The sequence below is a fragment of the Adiantum capillus-veneris genome, chromosome 27 (genome assembly GCF_014529385.1).
Source record: "Adiantum capillus-veneris isolate H3 chromosome 27, ASM1452938v2, whole genome shotgun sequence".
Taxonomy (NCBI): Eukaryota; Viridiplantae; Streptophyta; class Polypodiopsida; order Polypodiales; family Pteridaceae; genus Adiantum; species Adiantum capillus-veneris.
Genome location: NC_140957.1, coordinates 130812568 through 130833113, shown reverse-complemented (window position 1 = coordinate 130833113; position 20546 = coordinate 130812568). Strand labels below are relative to the sequence as shown.

The 20546-nt window shown below is 42.4% G+C and overlaps 1 protein-coding gene across 1 annotated transcript in view; it reads right to left on the bottom strand.

The window, feature by feature from the left end:
* Nucleotides 1-2626: 2626 nt before the first annotated feature.
* LOC147422765 (monothiol glutaredoxin-S17-like) overlaps nt 2627-20546 on the bottom strand; it is a 64642-nt gene continuing 46722 nt past the window's right edge. Inside the window, exon 3 of the mRNA XM_086502661.1 lies at nt 2627-3642. Within this exon, the coding sequence (XP_086358787.1) occupies nt 2839-3642 (804 nt within the window). The 3' untranslated portion in view covers nt 2627-2838. The remainder of the gene's footprint in view (nt 3643-20546) is intronic.

Below are 20546 nucleotides of genomic sequence, written 5' to 3'. Positions count from 1 at the left end.
AATATTGGGCATTACCTTGAGATACATAAACTTTAGAGAGAGAGAGAGAGAGAGCCTTGTATTTGAAAGTTCAAGCAAATGTCTCCCCTCGTATTGCAAGATTATCACCTATTACAAAAATCCTCTACCCATTTCATAAAAGAAGTTGCAAATAGCTTGTCTAGCTTGGGATAATTTGGATTTTGTAATCCTGGTTCTCAAGCTTTTTCCATGTGCCATGCATTGCCTTTAACAACCCCATTACTTCTCTCCCACACACCCTTCCCCTAGTGGTTGGACTCCCCATTGCTGTTTTTGTTTTTTCAAAAGATGGCTCTATGACTCAACACATTCAATCGAAGTTTTCATAACTTATTTCTCAACCTTTCCAAAATTATGTCTTAGGCTTCTCTCTATAATCTTCAATTCTTTCTCCTCTATCTTCTTTCCAAATTCATCCATGGAGCTCAACAAACCCGTTACACTCGAGAGATGAGAAATAACATGTTAAAAATCAATTGACATTGTGTGTACTGACGGGACATAATGACACTAGACACTAAAATCCCATTCTACATCCTAAACCAAACTTGTTATATTTGTAGGCAAAAGTCATGGGTCAATTTTCTTTTGCTGTAATTTCTCCAACTTTAGACATTTTGGAATGTTAAGTCCAATTTTCTTGCGATATTGCACTTGCTTTTTTGCTTATAATCTTCTCCTTGGATGTTTTGGGCATAAAAGCATACATCCCATACACTACTACTCTATTTCATGATTCGTATGTAGTTTTGAAACAACGAAATGCCACATCCGAGTAGTTTTTTCCATCTGATTTAAACACAAAGAAGTTAACCAATAAATCAACATAAGTGGCATGCAAAAGATGAAATGACCAATGAACCCTTTGCCTTTTCTTGTCAAAGGGGGGTGTTGTGCAACCCTTCAGCAATTCAAAAATTAGCATCTAAATCCTAAAAAATTATACAAAGATACAATGGGGAAATTGCCTGTGCTGCGGTGTCTTGTTTGAAATTCCACTCTACAACTTCCGTGTTCAAAAACTTGAATTTCCCTTCTTATTCTTCGAAATAGTATGAACTTCTTCCACAGCAAAACTTCCTTAATAGAAGCTTTTATTTTCAATATTCTCTATAACATCTTTTGGTAATGTTTTGCATAGCATAATTTTGAAACATACTACCACTTCTTGCATACTCCATAACAAGACCACGCACTAACCTCAGCCAATAAAACAAGTGATCAACACAAAGCATGCAATAATGTGTGTCCATGTTGAGGGTGTGTAAACAAAAGGACAGGGATAATGAGAAAGTGAGAGAGTAGAAGAACGTATCCTTCTCAAATAGAGCATCGTATATTCTGCTTCTTTCCACAAAAGGAGGAGACCACATCCGTGCACATGCCTGAAGTCTCTTAAGGGAGACCAGTGAGCACTACTTTACTAGCAGTATAATTTATATTAGAGAGAAAATTGAGGAAACATGGCAATGATGCAAGCCACTCATAACGCCCTGGGAAGTCTTCAAATGATTACAAAGCTTTGCATGCCGCATGCGGCATCTATTTTACATACAGTTGGTTGCCTGCTTGCAAAGTCGATGTATGTCAGCCTCAACATGTGTGCACCTTCTCTCCTTCTAAAAAGGTCTCTAAGCAATTTGACACGCATTACCCTTTAGTAATTTTCTCCGTCCTAAGAAGGTCAAAACTTTGACGAGCCCTATCATTAGAAGGGCTTGTTTTAAAAGTTCCCTTCTAGCAATGGGTAATAAAATAGGGCACCTACCAATGGAAAAGTAGTATGTTGAGATGCCCATCTACTAGTAAACACAGACAACCTCCAGCATTGAAACTAGAAAAGTAGTATGTAAAATAGGAATCTTGTGTAGTCTTCATGTATCTCCAAAACTTTAGCAGAAGCTGTTTTGACCTACACAAACGCTTGTAAATAGAAATTCTACTAATATTGGTTGCCAAACACATTGTATATTTTTGTCAGACATCTCACTAAGTTGCAACAATTGACTTGTGACTTTTTTTATAGAAATGCGCAGATCTAACATCATATCCCTTCCAACTTGGAGTTCTTCTATAATTAGAAAAAAAAAGGAATTGAAAGTCTAGGTTCACATCGACAAAGACATGACAATGAAATACATCACCTCCCATAAAAAGAATACTACAATGCGAAGAAAATCCATAGAAATACGAAAGAGAATGTCTCCAAAAATCGTAAAAAAAGCTTGAGATTTTTGTTAGAAACATACGAATCTTTTTTGTTCTCTCTTCGAAAAACATTTTTATTTTCTTCGAACGCTTTCAAAATGCAACCTGGGGACAATGGATTGTTGAGAGTCATATTCTCTGAAGCATATACCTCTGACAGCGTGCCACTATTTCTAGCAATCAGACTCCCCTCCGCAAGAAAATCGGGGCGTGCCAATTTCTTGCATGAATTGAAATGGGCTAAAAAGTTCAACTGTATTACCTTGGACAAAAATCCACAACCAGCGAGTATCAAGCTGCCTAAATAAAGGCAAGATTGGACGACTCAAACGCTTGAGAGACCACAGTTCTCAAATATTGCACTATAAACATATGAGAAAAAGCCACAGTTACAAGGTCCAGTGAACTGCAAGCATTCTATAATATTCTGGGTACTTTAATGTGTAAATTCTGCACAAAACGCTTGAGAGACCACAGTTCTCAAATATTGCACTATAAACATATGAGAAAAAGCCACAGTTACAAGGTCCAGTGAACTGCAAGCATTCTATAATATTCTGGGTACTTTAATGTGTAAATTCTGCACAAAACTCATGAAGGTTTTACCAATTATGAGAGCTCTGCCTTCAGCTCACCGCTTGCTTTTAGCTCCAGAATGATGTCGCACCCTCCTATTAGTTCACCATTGTGATAAAGCTGCGGATAAGTCGGCCAGTTGGCATACTTCTTCAGACCTTCTCGAACTTCATTGTCACTAAGAATATCAAAGGTACCAAAAGATATACCCTCCTCTTGTAGTATGCTCACCACCTTGGAGCTGAAGCCACAACGCGGCGCTTCAGGAGAACCTTTCATGAAAAGCATAGTGGGCAATGAATTTATCAAACTCTTCAGTCTACTTTCAAGACTTTCTTTATGGACCACGCCTTTCTCCATCAGTAATTCCTTCAGTTCCCCGCTCTTATACATCTCAGTGATAATATCACAGCCACCGATGAATTCACCAGCAATATACAGCTGAGGGTATGTTGGCCAGTTCGAGAAAGATTTGAGACCTTGCCTGACCGCCTCATTCGCTAGAATATCAAAGCTTCCAATTTCGACGCCAAGATCGTTCAGAATCTCTACAACCTTGCGACTGAATCCACATTTCGGCTCATTGGGTGAGCCCTTCATGAACAGCATCACTGGCTTGGAGGCAACAAGACTCTTCAACTTTTCCTGCAAAAGCTCACCCTTGCCTGCCTCTGAGTCATTGGCAGACAAGGCAGAACCATTCATCTTACTTGCATCTGGAATTTCCTCTATTTCTGATGTCTTCTTCTGACCACCTCCAGGGCCTGTAAGCTCAGATACCTTTTGAGCCAATTCAGCTGGGTTGGCGCCCTCCAATTTATTTACCAAGACGCCATTCTGACAGTATCGTTAACAAAGGAACATTAATATGCAACTATGCAAACAAAAAGATAGCCAAGCATTGACAAGAACCCCATGTCTCGAGCACACAAACTTGCCAACAAATACTATAAGAAGAAGAGATTTTTTAACATCGTAGGAAACTATCCCAAGAGACCTTAACGATCTATCCAACGAGGAGAGTTGAATGCGAGAGAGAGAGAGAGAGAGAGAGAGAGAGAGAGAGAGAGAGAGAGAGAGAGAGAGAGACCTCTGTCCACTAGCTCTTTCTCCTGCGCTGTTGCCGCTGTTGTGTGCGCCCACGGCATCTGCTTCGTGTTAATATTTGCTAACGTACTGGGCCAAGTATTGCGTGCCGCTAACGTTTGCTGACGTTAATTTTCCTAAGGTTTACTTACGGCTATTCACTTATGCTGATCACTGCCTATCCGACAGTCGCTCAAATCCCAGACACTGCTGCTATCGCTCGCCACTCACGTGCAGTCTCTGTCATGCATCTGCCGCTGATTCTGTACTGCGAGGCTCTCTCTCTCTCTCTCTCTCTCTCTCTCTCTCTCTCTCTCTCTCTCTCTTCTTCTTCTTCTTCTTCTTCTTGGGTATGTGGGTGGGTGGGTGTGTTTATGAGAAAAGCTAATGTACTCCTCTTCTTCTTCTTCTTCTCTCTCTCTCTCTCTCTCTCTCTCTCTGAACAGCGCTCTTTCCTTCGTCTCTTACAGCAGACCAGAGCATGCTAGACAGTTTATACTGGAGATTCAGCCAGAGAGAGATCTCTTTACAAGCCCAAACAGTACCGGGGGGGGGAGGCATCAAGCACAGATCACCACATTCTTTCAGAGATCCACCCCACTTCCTGCACTCATGCGGCAAGGAGTTCCTCTCCAAAGGGCAGACATACTCAGAGCCAACAGGGAGAGAGAGCACCTAGAATTTGGATACCTCGTCGCTACCAGCAAGAACTGGAAGAGATTAGAGACCAATTCCAGCAAGACCTGCAAAGCACTTGACCCAGCTGAGACAAACCCAAGCATATTCTTCAAAAGGCTTTTGACACCCCATCTTTGATGTCTACATACTACTGTTGGAGTTCAAGCATCTCTCTAAATTCATGTAGTCGGTCCCAGTTTCTCGCAGGGACAGGTGTTAGGGAGTGAGGGCTGTTTTGTGGCTGTGCTCAGCCAGTGTGAGGTTGTTCTCTCATGTCGGGTTGTGTCTAGCCATTTTTAGCTCAGGTTTAGGCTTGGTTCCATAGTCTCCTGTGGTCCTGCAGGCTCGGAATATTAATCCCCAAGCTTGGCATATTTATCCCTTGTGCCCCACGTGCGTCCAGTGCCCCCCTATCCATTCTCTTCCTATTTTCCCCCATTTACATAAGTCGTGGGGCTGGAGGTGTGGGTCAGGCAGAATGAGTATAGGCCTATATAGGCAGCCAGGGGGGAATTCAGCCCCAGTTTGGGGCACCTTTTCTTGGGTGTCCCAAGGGGACAGCCCTTTGATTCAAACACCAGTGGTCAGGAGGGGTGGCAGCCCAGCGTTTTTGGGCAGCACCCACACCAGCGTTTTTGGGGCAGCCAGCAGCTTGCAAAGGGGGGTCAGCCCAGCGTTTTTCATGGGCAGCAAAAGCAGTGCTCAAAGATCATCTCTGTCACAATCAAGAGCGCATAACAATATAAAATGTACTCGGGTAAATAGAATTTATCACTTAATACTGAAGCCCGACGATATATATATATATATATATATATATATATATATATATATATATATATATATATATATATATATATATATATATATATATAGAGAGAGAGAGAGAGAGAGAGAGAGAGAGAGAGAGAACACTGGAATGAGAAGATGGGCTGGTTCGCCCTCGTAAAAGTATGTTTATTACCAGGGAGAAGTCTATACAAGCACTTGAATCGAACGTATTCCCACGTTCGTTTTAAAATCAGACTTGATGGTACTCGGAAGTCTCAACTTCCTATTCCTAGGGCAAGACCCTACCTTTCTTTCCTTATATTGAATCCTCGAGAACCAAGGTTCTTGCCTCTGGATCTCACCTTCCCGACTCATCGCATGCCATCCCTACAACTCTTTTCCGATTGTGTTCCCAGAATCCTCTTCTATAGAAATCCTAGAAGCAACTCTACTTTCCTGGACACGAGGTCCTTTCTTGGGAATCTCAAGTTCCTAATTCCAATTTGCGAGTCCACCACTCTCAAATCCGTGGATCTACTCCCAAACTCGGGCACGAAACCCTTGGGCTGATCTGGCTCTAGTTCCTCAGAGGGCTCCTCCTACAGAGGCCCATGCCTTCCTTTGCTCCTACTTCCTCGTTTAGAGGGAGTACACCTACAAACAAATCGTCACGAGATTGTGACAACCACTATATATATTTGTTGGTTTCTTTCCCTTGATTTTTATTTAATTTTGAAGACCCTCTTGTTAAAATCATAAATGCCCGGACATTGCATGGCCAGTGTGAAACAGTCGTTGGCCGAGAGTTTCACCCGCGTCGGGAAGGGCAGGTCGCCACGAGATGGTCGGGCCAGTCGGCACTGACATCCGAGCAGTAAAAGGTTGGATAGGCTCAGTTCAAAGTCATTTAGGCCCCTCGGCAGGACTTCTAAGTTGGTGGGTACTAGGAAATTAAACCAAAAGGAGTGAAATGGACACTTGGCAGTAGAGAAGCTGCATGCAGGCCAACACACTTTCCAGAAGCCTCATCTAAGAAGGGACGCCCATATTTTAGTGGGGGCTGATTTTTGGACTTCATAAGTGTGCTACACAGTGTGGGTGAGTAGCGGGTGCAGGTGATAACAACTTTATTGGAAAGCTTGGCTTCTCCCTTGCTCTATGTAGAGCGATGATTTGCTCTCGAGCATCTCTCCCCTCCCTTTGCACATATGGTAATGCCCCTCTAGTTGGGCTTCTCAGATGACTGTACAAACTCTGGAGGTTTTATGCACGTTCTGTACAGGAACCAGATTAGCTAATTGCTAATCCCCTACAAATACGCACAGTTCCATCGCGAAGAAATGCAAAAACGGAGTTTTCTTGCGTGACAACTCATCCAATTTATAGGGAACTGTCCCATTGCGTGCAGGAGCCTTTGACACACGCGTAGACATGTTTGCTCCGCTCAAAATGATGCAAAACAAAAAATTACAGCCTACTGTGTTAAGAAAGCCTTGGGTACTTGTACAGGACAATTTAGAGAACTTTCCCGCAAGGCATCTTGTCTAATTCAAGGGGCAAGTGACCCTACATGTGCGAGAGCTCGACGGCTACCCACAGAAGTGATCGGCACAAGAATCGGAGCGCAAAACAAAGAATTACAGCTTGCTGTAATTTTTTGGAGGTTTAGGGGTTTTGGCAAGTATTGATGCCTACACGTCCTAGGAGCTTCGAGGAAGCTAGAAGCTAGGGAATCACCAAGCATGTGTTTTGGTGCAAATTGGAGGCCAAAAACATAGATTTCAACGTGCTGTAATTTCTCACCAGGTCTTTTAACGTGCTCTAAAGTGCGTGGAAAGTCGTTGTTTACTTGGGATTTTGCCCATGGAGACTTCTATTGTGCTGATGCTGCCGAAATCGGGTTAGAGTAGGGGGAATTTTAGCCCGATAATAGTGGGACAACTTGTAGAAGTTTACAGGTTTTTCTGAAGTGTAAGAAGAATAAAGAAATACCGAAAGGGGCGCTAGGGTTCAGTTCAGTTAGCTTAGGGAGTATTCTGGCACTTTTGTGAGGCTGTTTGCAGACCGTGCATGTCCAAGCACTTAGAGTAGATGCATATCCTCTGGTTGCACACAGCATAATCATTAGATTACCATCCAAACACATCATGAGCATTTTTACAGTGCACAGACCTATTTTTCCTATTTTAGCCATTTTCACTTATTATTAAAAAGTGATTTTGTTGGGAAACTGGGTAGGGCAATTTGACCAAGCATGTATATAAGAAAAGCTAGCACTAGCACTTTAGAAGAGACAGCAGGAACCAGGTGTTCAACAGTGCACCTTCTCAGCAAGACCCCAACAAGACCACCTAGCGTTTTTGCAACGGATGGCCGTTTTTCATCAAGATCAGTCTAGCGTTTTGCAGTTGCTGATCAGCCGGCGGTAGCAGATTCACAGCAGACTCCCTAGCGTTTTTGCATCAAGCAACAGAGCAGCCCAATGTTATCAGCGTTTTGCAGATCCTCGACGACGACAAAACCATTAAGTGCATCAGCGTTTTCAAATTTCCGTAAATAGACACCGCAGAGCAGTCCCCAAACCTCGCAGATCTCGCCTTCCCGCAGCAGATCCTCGCCGCACGGTTAGATCTGCCAACGTTTGCAGATTCAGCCCGCTATTCACAGATTTCAGCATCTGCGTTTTCACCACGTCGTCGTTGCAGCGTCGGCATCGCCGTCGTCACCGACATAGAGTCGGAATTCAGCAGATTCAAGATCTGTAGATTCCAGCCATTAGCGTTTTCAGTTTTCAGCCCGTCTCGTCGGCATCCTCATCATCGTCGACATCGTCGGCAAGTCCATTGCATAGTAGAGATTTGTGCAATCAATAGTAGACCGCTCTCGTCATAGAGAGTGAGGCCTTCGGAGAAGGGTTTGAAAACTTTTCTGGTGTCATATTCTTCTCTCTATCTCTCAGTCTCAGCACCTTCATTCACAGTGTTTACCACTTTGTTTGTGATCATTTGCACTCTCTCACTAAAGGAACGGAAGGCTCTCCCTTCCGTAAGTAAAAGGAACCCTTGAGCACAGTTCGGAGCACTCATCTTGAGCAAAGTTCAACATTCTCCCACTGCACCTTACATTGGTTCAGAGATTTGACAGTGTTCTGTATCACTCAAGGAAAGAACCACATAATTTTTTTTGCTTGTTGCAATGGCATGTAACCCAAGTCCACTTGGGCGTGTCGACTCCTAATCGTGTTTTTGAAGAGTGACAGGAAACCCAAGAAAGAAGGGCTTGTCCAGCCTCCTCTTGTTTCTCTTTTCACTCATTGAGAGCGGATCATGCACTTAGCGGCCGGCCAATCGACCTGAGGTGGGAAAAAGCAACCTTGGTGTGAGCGCAAGGCCGCCAAGGGGTGCGCTCGTGGGAAAGAGAGGAGCTCGAGTAAGAGAAGATCCTTCTCTTATTGTAACAAACTGCTGACGTGTCAAAGCCTAAAGAAGAGAGCCAACTTACAGATGCCGGCCAAGGGGCCTAAACACTAAGAAGAGCAAGTAATAAAAGAAGTCCTACCAGCTTATGGGGACCCGTCCGATGGGGCCCCAAGTGACATAAAGGATTAAAATAAAGCAGGACCCGCAGACACACAAATACTGATGATGTGGCAGATTTCCAAAAATTGCGTTGGCATGATGACGTGGCAGGATGTACGGATTTCCGCGTTTTGCGCTGACTGATGACGTGGCAGCTGTACGGATTTCTATGATTTACACTGGCAGCTTTTTGGCATTGCTTTTTGGACCAGATGCTTCCTGGAGAAGGTGCAGAGTCTGAAGTACCGGCTTGTACTGTGTTGACGCAATATAAAGAAATACCGAAAGGGGCGCCAAAATTTAGGGCCAATACTCTTTGGGGTGGAATTCAGCCACTCCGTGTCGCGTGTCATCTCTCTCTATTTCAGTTCAGTTGTTATTTGAAGTGCTAAAAGTCTGTTCATTCTGTTCTTTTCTATTGGCACGTGGTGCCCGTCCTGTGACACTTACATAGATTGCAAGCTAAAGAAGAACGTCAAGAACCTCAAGAACTCAAGACCCTCAAAGACTCAAGAACCCAAGAACCACAAGAAGCCAAGTTCCTCGTGAACATTAAGAACCCACAACTTCAGTATATGGTCATCACCCGTAGCGGAATAGATACTTCACATGGAGGTGATGAGCATGGAAGTGGTGAAGAAGAATTTTCCCCACCAGGAGGTTTTTTTGACTCTTCCCCCTCCCCATCTACGCCAAGGATTGCACCAAATCCCATGGAGGCTTTGGTCAAGATGATGATGGATATGAAGTTACGACAAGAAGTGCAACGCGCTGCCTTGGAGCGCGAGCGCGAAGAAAGAAAGACACAAAAGAAAGAATGGCAGCCATAGAGCGCAAGCACAAAGAACGAAAAGCCGAATTGGATCGCGAGCGCAAAGAACGTGAAGCGTAGAGAGACCAACGCATGCAACAGTTGGCCCTACTATTTTCTAATGTGCAAGCGCAGATTGAAAAGAATCAGGAGAACGAGACTCTCTCAATCTTGTCTTCTCCAAAGCACGACACACATGAATTGCATGATAATGATAAGCATGATGATTTGCATAATCAAGATGTGATTATTCACGAGCATGATGATTTGCAAGATAAAGATATGATTGTTCACAAGGATGATGGTTTAGTTGATACTTTTTCTAGTGAAGCTAACCGCATTGCAGATTTGATCAATCACAAAGAACCGATCTTGGCTCTCAAGTCGAGGTCCCAAGAACCCCCACAAGAAGTATTATATGTTCAAATTATTAGTCAGCACGCATTGTTCGACTGTTTCATTCGTGATGGTTTCCTGTATTTTAGTCACCATCCTTATGTGATCCCTTTTCATAGGCATGCCATATTGTACGATGAACACGATTCCCTCATGAATGAGCGCGGATGTATGCGGATTACTCATGAAAAGATGAGTTGTTTGCATTCAAAGAATTCACATTCCATGTTTCTTCCTTGGCATGACACAGTATCAGAAAGAGCACAAGAAGGATTGAGCATCAAGCATCGGCATTTCCATTATGATTTGCCACAGTTGATAGATTTAGATCAAAAAGACAAGTTTCGATTCCATTGTTTGCGTATGTTTGATAAACAGTTTGGCACTCCGTTTCTATGTTCATCTATATTGCATGCATAGTCTTTAAAGAAGACCAGAATTTTTCCAAGTCACTTGACATGGAATGGGTATGTTCATGTTTTTGTGTTGGAAGTGGTTTCAGGAATTTTCCTCCTCGGAGATTCTTGAAGAAGGTAGACGCATGACTATAGACGAAGTTGAAGCATTGAAGAAGCCACAAATGACTTTGTATCGCTTTCGGCGCGGCCCAAAGAAGCAAGCATTACAGACCTTTATGAAGTTCAAGTATCGCATGACCCACGCATTAGAGTGGGCCGCTGAAGAGTCCTTCCTAGGATTCCAGACGCTATTGGCGATCTCCCTCGACGCCATACAGTTCGGTATCAGTACCTCACTTTGAAAAGGAGGAGATGTCACGTGCAAATCTAACCCTATGTGTACGTGGACAAGCTACTTCATGACTAGGGTTCAGTTCAGTTAGCTTAGGAAGTGTTATGGCACTTTTGGGAGTCTGTCGCAGACCGTGCATGTCCAGGCACTTAGAGTAGATGCATATCCTCTGGTTGCACACACCATAATCATTAGATTACCATCAGAACCCATCAGGAGCATTTTATAGAGCACAGACCTATTTTTGTAACAAACTTGGACACTCCCAAGTCAAGATTCTATCGCGACACAGTAGAGATTCACTTAAAAATAGTTCACGGCTCACAATTGATTCGACACTGGCCCCGCAGCGTTCCGTGCCTAGAGATGTTGGCCCCAAAGACTGGCGCCCCTCTCGGTAATGTAGACTAGAGCCTACATTTCCGGGGGGTCCATTGCCAAGGGAGAGTATGTATGTGTGTACTGGGCAGCCATGTCACCAGTTTGTGACATACCCCCCTCTTGAAAGCATCGTAATCGCCCTCGGCCTGCAAAACAAACAGAAGCCATAAACTGTCTTAGCAGACACTGACTGTTAGTACCGACGCACTAGGAACACACATCTAGCACATGTACCAAATCGATAGTCACATCACAAGACATCACATGACAAATCACATTCAACATTCATTCGGATCTCAGACCATGATTTATCGGCAATGCAATTAGCAATCACATCTAGATCCACTCAAGACCTCATAGACGCCTCATTGACTAATACCTATTGCAACCATGTCTATCGAGATCCTTCATACCAAACTGCTGCAATCATTTCGTCTATCAGTTCATGCAATTAAACAAGCAAGAACAAATCAGTATCATATTATCGGAAATTCCAGTTCATAAAGTCATTACAGCAGAATACTGTCAGCTCACAATATCCCTGAAACTCAAAGAGACATCAGTGACTTTAGTATCAAAAATTGAGGCAATCCGTTGACAAAAGAGTGGAGCGACTCACCTCTTGTGCATACCCGCTACACAAGATTCTGCCCAAGCTGAATTCAGGGTTTCATTTAGAATAGACTATGCTAATCCAAATGCTTCGAGATAAAGATTCACAATCTGAGGAGTATCTGCTAGGTCCTCCTCCTCCAATCACTTAGCATCCAATGCAGGATAGTTCTTGAAAATAACCAAGAAACGCCTTATGGCTTTACCCTTAATCTTTCTGTCTTTATGTGCCAATATATGTTCTGGAACAAGGATCTCCTCGTTTTCTTGCACTTCGGGTTGCTGATCAGGCTCCCTATTTTCGGACACATCGCCTTTAAAAGGCAAAAAGCATTGTGAATCCTCCAAGTTTTGGGCAGCTTCAGTCTAAGGGAGACATCATTTATCTTTTTGGAGATCTGGAAGGTCCGTAGTATCGCATACTAAGCTTTGAAAAAAGCCTCTCCTTTCCCTTTTTCTTTCTCAGGCGTGCCTTCTCAAAACGTAAGAGCACCCAATCGTTCTCCTTCAATTTCAAATCGCGACGATGGCGATCTGCTACCTTTTTCTGTCTTTCTTGAGATTTCTGCAAAGCCTTGCGGACCTTGGCAAAAGCCGTGTCCAAGTCACGCGTGTACTCATCGGCTTCAAAAATCTTATCTTTCGTGCTTAGGAAGGGTGGAACCTTCATAGCACCTTCAATAATCTCAAATAGCGTCTTCCCCGTCGAAGAGTGTATCATGTTATTGTAGGCAAATTCCACCAAAGGTAAATACTTTTTCCATTGAGTCTTCTGATCCGAGATGTAAGACTTCAATAAATCTAGTACCACTAAATTGGCAATCTCAGATTGCCCGTCAGTCTACGGGTGGAAAGATGACGAGAACTACAACCACGTGCCAACATTCTCCCAAATATCCTTCCAAAACAAACTCGTAAATTTGGGGTCCCTGTCGGAGACAATCGTCTCGGGCATGCCATGTAATCTGAAGATCTGAGCCACAAACAATCTCGCTAAGTGATGCGGCTTGACTATTTTCTTACTGGAATGAAATGAGCTTGCTTGCTAAATTTGTCAATAATAGTCTAGATACCATCGTGACCACTCTGTGTTCTTGGAAGATGAAAAATGAAATCCATTGCTATACTTTCCCAAGGGCACATGGGTATGGGTAAAGGCTGTAGCAATCCCTGTGCTTTATGCCTGTCAAACTTGACCTTCTGGCATACCAAGCAACTGCGCACAAACTCGTTCACATCCTTCTTGAGTCTCGGCCAAAAGGAGTATCTCTCTACCCCTTTCAAGGGGGTAGCAATGCCGCAGTGACCCGTAAAAGGTGGACAGTGGCATTCGATCATAACCTTTTTCCCTCAACGGCTGTGTAACGCACAACATGGTTTTCCTCATCAAGTAGCCATCCCGAATGGAATATCCCGCTACTATCTCCCCATTCTGTATCCGAGTGAAAATATCTGCAAAATCTGTATCTATGGCATATTGATCGACCATATCCTCGAAGCTCCTATGATGTATCGCAGAAATAGCCAGAACCTACGGCTTCCGAGACAAAGCATCTGCCACCAAATGCTTTTGTCCATACACATGGACAATCTGGAAGTGAAACTATGACAAGATGTTCGCCCACCGCATCTGCTTTTTCGATAGTTGCTTCTGTGACAAGTAGCGTAAACTCTGATAGTCTATAAAGACAATAAAATCCGCTCCAAGTAGATAATGCCGCCAGTAAGTAATAGCATGGATAACCGCCAAAAGCTCTATAAATCTGTGTTGTCAATTCTGGCCTGAGAACAATCGGCTCTCGTAGGCAATGACATGGCCTTCTTGAAATAAGACCGCACCCAGACTACGACCACAAGCATCACAATATACTTCAAATGACTTTTGCAAGTCCGGCAAAGTCAAAACTGGTCCTATAGTCAATTCCTCTTTCAATGTCTGAAAGGCAGTCAATCACTTCTGTGGGTCCCCACGAGAAAGAGACTTCTTTTTGTGTCAAAATATGCAAAGGGAAAGCAACCTCTGCAAACTTTCTAATGAACCGCCTGTAGTACGAACACAAGTCCAAGAAGCTTCTAACTTCATGAACATTCTTCAAATCGGGCCAATCACGGATAGTCTCTATCTTGGTCGGGTCCATCTGCACTCCTACTGCTAACACAATGTGTCCCAAAAAGTGTATCTCTGGTAAGAAAAAATCACTTTTCTTCGCATTAATCACCAACTTGTGATCTCGTAATGCATGAAAGACCTGTAGCAGATGTTCTCTATGTTCTACCTCATCCTTAGAGAAAACAATGATGTCGTCAAAGAAAGTGCCAACAAATAGTCTGTACTCTCGAAAAATCCTGTCCATCATCCGGTTTAATGTTGGAGGAGCATTGGTTAGGCCAAAAGGCATCACCAAAAACTCAAATAACCCAAAAGTCGTCCGAAAAGCTGTCTTATAAACATCTCCCGACACGATTCAGATTTGATGATATCCGCTCTTCAAATCGATCCTGCTAAAGCACGAGGATCCCTGTAGTCGGTCAAGAATATCATCAATCCTAGGAATCGGAAATCTGTTATTGATGGCGATTTTGTTGAGAGCTCTATAATCGATGCAGATTCTCCAAGATCCGTCTTTCTTGAAAACCAACAATACTGGTACGGTGAAGTACTAGGCTGGACAAGACCCTTTTCCAAGAGGTCTTTCAGTTGGTTCATAATTTCTTCGTTCTGGGCTCAGCTCACACAGTAAGGTGGCCGGTTCGATGGTGTGCTTCTAGGTATCAGATCAGTGGTATGATCCTCAGGATGACCGGGTGGTAACTCGCCTGACAGGCCCTCTGAAAAGCAATTGACATGAGTGTGGAGAAAATCCTGGCGTTCTTTATCAAGTTCTGACATATTTGTCTTATTCTCATCACTCAACTCTCTCAAAAAGATCGAGTAAACAAACAAATCGGATTTCATTGATTTTGAAACGGAAGAAGCCGATACAATAGGGACAGACTCGCCCTTAAGTTTCACATCAAGTACATTAGTTCGGCCCTTCTCTGTAGTCAAAGTCGCTTTTCTCGCCCGATAGTCGACCACGGCGTTGTTCTTATGATACCAGGGAATTCCCAAGAGGACATCACAACCTTCCAAGGGCATTATGTAGAAGTCCTCATGCCCAAATACCCCTGACAATCCGACCGAAGTTTGGCAATGACAGGTGTAATGGCTATGTCCCTACCTGTAAGATCTCTACTTTCGAATTTCACACAAGTTCTATTACGCATTTGAATTTTTTTTAACCATCACTCATTATTTAAGATATTCGAGTTAAAATTATGAATCGTAGGCTGAGAAAACCTAGAATTTAAAATTTACGCTACAAAATTCTGACATGTGTAGCTATATGAATCACTAACTACCTTATTGCAAGACTTATTTACTGATTGTAGAATTTTCTTTTACGGCTGTAAAGTTAATAAAAGACTGTAAAGTTTAACTTAAAAATGTAAAGTAAATTATCATTAAAGAAATAAATAAAATAATTATGAAGACAAAAGAATACATAGTGATGACAAATGAAGGCACATGGACTCACATAGGAGGGGATAAAGTGGGACACACTGTCACATGAAAAGGAGAGACTAGTCTTGACCAATCATAATGAGAGGGGACTGTGTGGCCTTATCTTTTGATGATAATGACAAAGTGGTCAAGTTGATGGGTACCACAAAGGTACCAAAAACGCGGGTATGATTTTTGGAAAAATTAAAAATTAAAAATTAAATTTTTTTATTAAAAAAATTATTTATTTTTTTTTAAAAAAAAAGTTGGACGTTTTCTTTTCTGCTATAAATAGAGCATCCATGCTCACACTTTAGACATAGAGATTGCCTCTATAGCGCTCACGAAGTACTGCCACCACTAAGAGAGCAAAAACTCTAATGGACTAATAAGGTGCGTATTAATTAAGCATTCATTTAACTTTAGGAATTATATATGTGTATTATCTCCTACTCTAATTTCTCTAACAGATTAGTAAGATTCAATTAGCTATGTGTGTGTACGTGCTATCTCTTACTCTAATTTCTCTAATAGATTAGTAAGATTCAATTAACTTCAAGAATGATGTGTGTTTGCTATCTCTTACTCTAATTTCTCTAAAAGATTAGTAAGATTCAATTAGTTTTAGGAAGGATATGTGTGTGTGTGTGCGCTATCTCTTACTCTAATCTCTCTAATAGATTAGTAAGATTCAATTAACTTTAGAAAAGATGTGTGTGTATGCTTTCTCTTAGAAAAGGATATGTGTGTTCTCTTTTACTCTAATATTTCTAATGGATTAGTAAGATTCAATTAACTTTAAAAAAGATACGTGTGTATGTTTTCTCTTACTCTAAATCTCTCTAAGTATACCTACTCTCTCTAGTTAGTACATCTTCACCATTAACTTATGCATAGTTAATTGAAAGTTAATACATAAGAGAACTCATCATATTCTTATTATACATGATGAAATCATTATTCAACAATTTTATTGTCAATTAGATTAAGTAGAACTTTGAATAATACTAAAAATTGATTCAGTTGAAGTATAGAAATGGAAGTTAGAATTGGATTAGAAATGTCATGCATAAAAATAATGCAGTCCTAAACTTTCACTCGTAGTTTACACCCTTAATTTTTTATTAATTACGATTAGCAAATATTTGATGTATAGAAATTAGATATAGAACAACAACATCAAGTGTGAATCCGAGTTGGTGAGGGTTCAAATTACAGACTCTCTTTGGAAACAAGAGATTACTAAAGAAATTGACCAATTTAAAGTTCTAAGTGTATAACATAAGTGTAGTACAAAAAAATGGCTCCAAAGCGTGCTCGAACCCAAGGCGCTAATGATCATGAAGCTGGTACAAGTAACGGTGGAACTCCTGCGGAACATATTATGTCTCCACCAATCGAAGCTATGGTACAGGTTAGTATTGCAGTTCAAGTTATGCATCATTGCATATGCGAGACCATAGAAATATATTATTTACCTTATGAAAAGAAAACACGGACCGAAACCAAGGGGCTTAACTCGGCATATGTTTGACAAGTAGGAAAGAATGTCTGGTTAAACTGGTTGCTATAGGAAAGAATGTTTGTCTAAAACCTTCGGTATGGTTTCTCTCAAGTCTCTCTACTTATTAGCGCTGGTATTATGTGACAGTTGCCGAGGCGTGAGATGACGCCCAGGATGGCAACGCTGATGCTGTAGTGGGAGTACACCCAGATTAGCCTAGCTGGATACTGCAGTTTTGTTTTGCCGTGGCGTGAGGATGACGCCCAGATTGGCACCATTGTTGTTGTGACAGGAGTACGTCCAGATTAGCACAACGAGTACTTGTCGAGCGGTATGGGACGCTCATGAGAACAAGGGCTTTTATAAATAATGTATATACCGATCGGACATAATAGCGCCAGTAGAGATTCTTGAGTGAACCTAATCCAAGGATTGTTGGTTTAAAATTGGACGACTTCTTGTTTGACTATTGTTTGTAATACTGTTTGAAAGGCTGTCTTAACGAATCAGTATCATAAATAAAGTAAAGGAACATGTATGTTTAAACAGTGTGGTAGTAGTGTGGTAGTAATTAGATAACAAAAGAAGGGTGAGTGTGGTGTGGAAAGTGGAAGAATGATACCCTGACGGTATCAAATTATGGACGGGTGGACCCGATGAGTCGGTAACTTTCCAACGCTAGAAATTGTTTTTTTAAAGTCATAAATCTTAAAAGAGACAAACCTTGGCGGCTGTGCTTCTGAAACATGGAGAAAAAAGCGCAGAGGTTGGTCACTCCAAGATTTATACTTTTAGGTATAATTTATTATAGATAGTTTTTAGATAGGGTTATGGTGGTCATGCTCCGCCATAACGAGATAGGATCAATCCTTCACTAACGGTTCATGCACGTGGCTACGTAGTAGCTAAGGTAATGTCCGTTGGTTTTTCTTTCTCAGGATTGGAGACCTATCAAAGGTACTCCGCTCCTCTCAAAAAGGGACAAGGACCTCACACTACCAGGTGCCACTAGAACTGCCTCTGCTAGTGGTCCCATCCGATCGGGTGTGATCTCGAGCCGCGCCGCCAATTCAGGTGAAATGAAGTTGACCTTGGCTTCTCCAACAAAGAAAACCAGGGCTTCTTGGTCTTTCACTTTGTCCCAAGCTCGGCAAAGTTCTGTACTCTTATCAATCGTGCTTGGGTCAGTACCCATGCAATCTCGAACCAATCTGCTTTCATCTTGCCTTTTCGTCCACGTTCCTTAGCTGCTTTCGAACCCTCAGGCCTCTCTTCATCCTTGTTGTTTTGTTCTTTCGGTGCCTTTTTAGGGCACTTCGCGGAGATATGCCCAGTTTCTCCGCATCCAAAGCACTTCCCCTCTTTCATGTAGAGAGCTCTCTCCCGAAGAGTAAGCTTGGGTCGTGCATCCTTTTCTTTCTTTTCTGGGTTGCTCTTCTTCTTTCTACTTTCATTATTCGAAGTCTGTTCGTTCCTTTGCCTCATGATTTCATCTGTAGGGTAGGTCAAACTGCTTGAGTGAATGGCAAAACCCCGTTTCGCATAACTCATCAATTCCTGAATGGAATTTGACTTTTGCTCTAAGCAGTGATCTCGGATCTCTGTAGGAAGTCCCAAGGTAAACCGCTCAATCTGTTCTTTGAACGAGATCTTCTTAAATGAAGAGACTGGTTAAAAGAGCTCCAGAATCTCTCGCAATATGCGTCCAATAAATCTATCTTGCTCATCCGAAGATGGTTCCAAGCAATTCTTATGTCACGTTCGTACTCATGAGTCACCCAAGAAGAAATAAAAAGCCTTTTAAATTTCAGCCATTTAACTGGCGCTTTCTCGTTCAATAGAAGCGTGGACCACCAAGTTTGATCATTTCCCCTTAAGTAAGAGGTAGCCCTCCAAATCTTGGAGAGCTCTGAGTAACGCCCTCCAGAGAAAGCTATGTCAAACTGTTGTATGAAGGCCAAAGCCTTCGAAGCATCTCGAAATCCCGAAAACGTGTCAAATTTAATTGATTGTCCACCTTCTTGAACTCTCGGACTTTCTTGCTTTTATCTTCCAAAAAGTCATACTGCTTGGCTTTGTAAAAATTCTTCTTCCTTGCATAAAATCTGCGGTCATTGGAGTCCGAACTATCCGAAGACGAGTCCTCTGTAGAACTGTCCGAAATTGGGCGAGAGTTAGACTTCTTTGCCTTTTTCTTGCCCTTTCCAAAGCTTTGCTTTTTTGCTTCGCTTTTTGCCTTTTCTGTCCTCTTTGCTCGAATTGGAAGAGCTAGAAGAACTCGAAGAAGAAGAAGAAGAAGAAGAACTAGGTAATCCTTCAAACCGCACATGCTTCTTCTGCTTTCTTGCCGAGGCAAAAGTAGATTGACGACCCAAATAACCCGGGAAGTCAATTCCTTTCTTCTGCTTTTTGTTGTGCTTTTCAGTTTTGTTCTGCGCGTCAAAAAGCTGAGAAATCCGTGCATCAACCATCTCTTCTAATTCTTGCTCAGTAAACATCCTTGGAGTAGGAGGTTTCTTGAGTACCGGTTTGCGGGGTGGTTCTGTGGTTTGTTGCCACTGTGCATACACCTCGTCGAAGGAGGTTTGGGTCATAAATTTTGCAAATTTCGAGTCCTTCGCAAAATTTAACATCATCTTTCCTGCATCGTTGATCAATCGTCGACGCTCCATCTCTTCAAGCTCCGCTGGAGTACGCCGAGGCGGGCCATACTCCTCACATGAATCCTCTTCGGGATCTCTTCCCGCATCTCCAGATGCAGTAGAAGTCGATTGATCTCTGTCTAAATCCATAAGTACCGCGTAAAAAGGATCGGATTTCCCGATAGAAGAGAAATCGGCCGCGCTCTGGCTCTATTGTAATAAACTTGGACACTCCAAGTCAAGATTCTACCGCGTGTCACGTGCACATCTAACCCTATGTGTACGTGGACAAGCTACTTCATGACATGGGTTCACTTCAATTAGATTATGAAGTGATATATGGCACTTTTGTGAGTCTGTTCGCAGACCGTGCATGTACAGACACTTAAATTAGATGCATATCCTCTGGTTGCACACAACATGATTATCAGATTATCATCAAGAGCATTTTTTAACTGCATAGACCTATTATCCCTATTTTAGCCAATTTTCACTTATTATTTTTAAGTACTTTTGTTGAGAAACTGGGTAGGGCAAATTGAGTCAGGATGTATATAAGAAAACCTAGCACTAGCACTTTCTGGCAAAAGAGGCAGAGGAACCGCGTGTTCAACAGGCACCTTCTCAACAGGACCCCCACAAGACACCTAGCGTTTTTGAAGCAGATACCTAGCGTTGTCTGCTACAGACACCTAGCGTTTTCAGCCATCTGTAAGCCTAGCGTTTTTACATCAGATCAGCCCTAGCGTTAGCAGATTTCCACCGCAAGCACAGAATTCAGCCTAGCATTTTTGCATCAGCCTGGCATTTCAACGTTTTGCAGATTCACCGCGACGGAACCAACACACAAGTACTAATGTTTTCAGTTTTCAGCACTTAGACACAGCAAAGCAAGTCTCAAACATCGCAGATCTCACCTTCCCGCAACAGATCCTCGCCGCACGGTCAGATCTAGCGTAGTTTGCAAATTCAGCCCGGAAAACGCAGA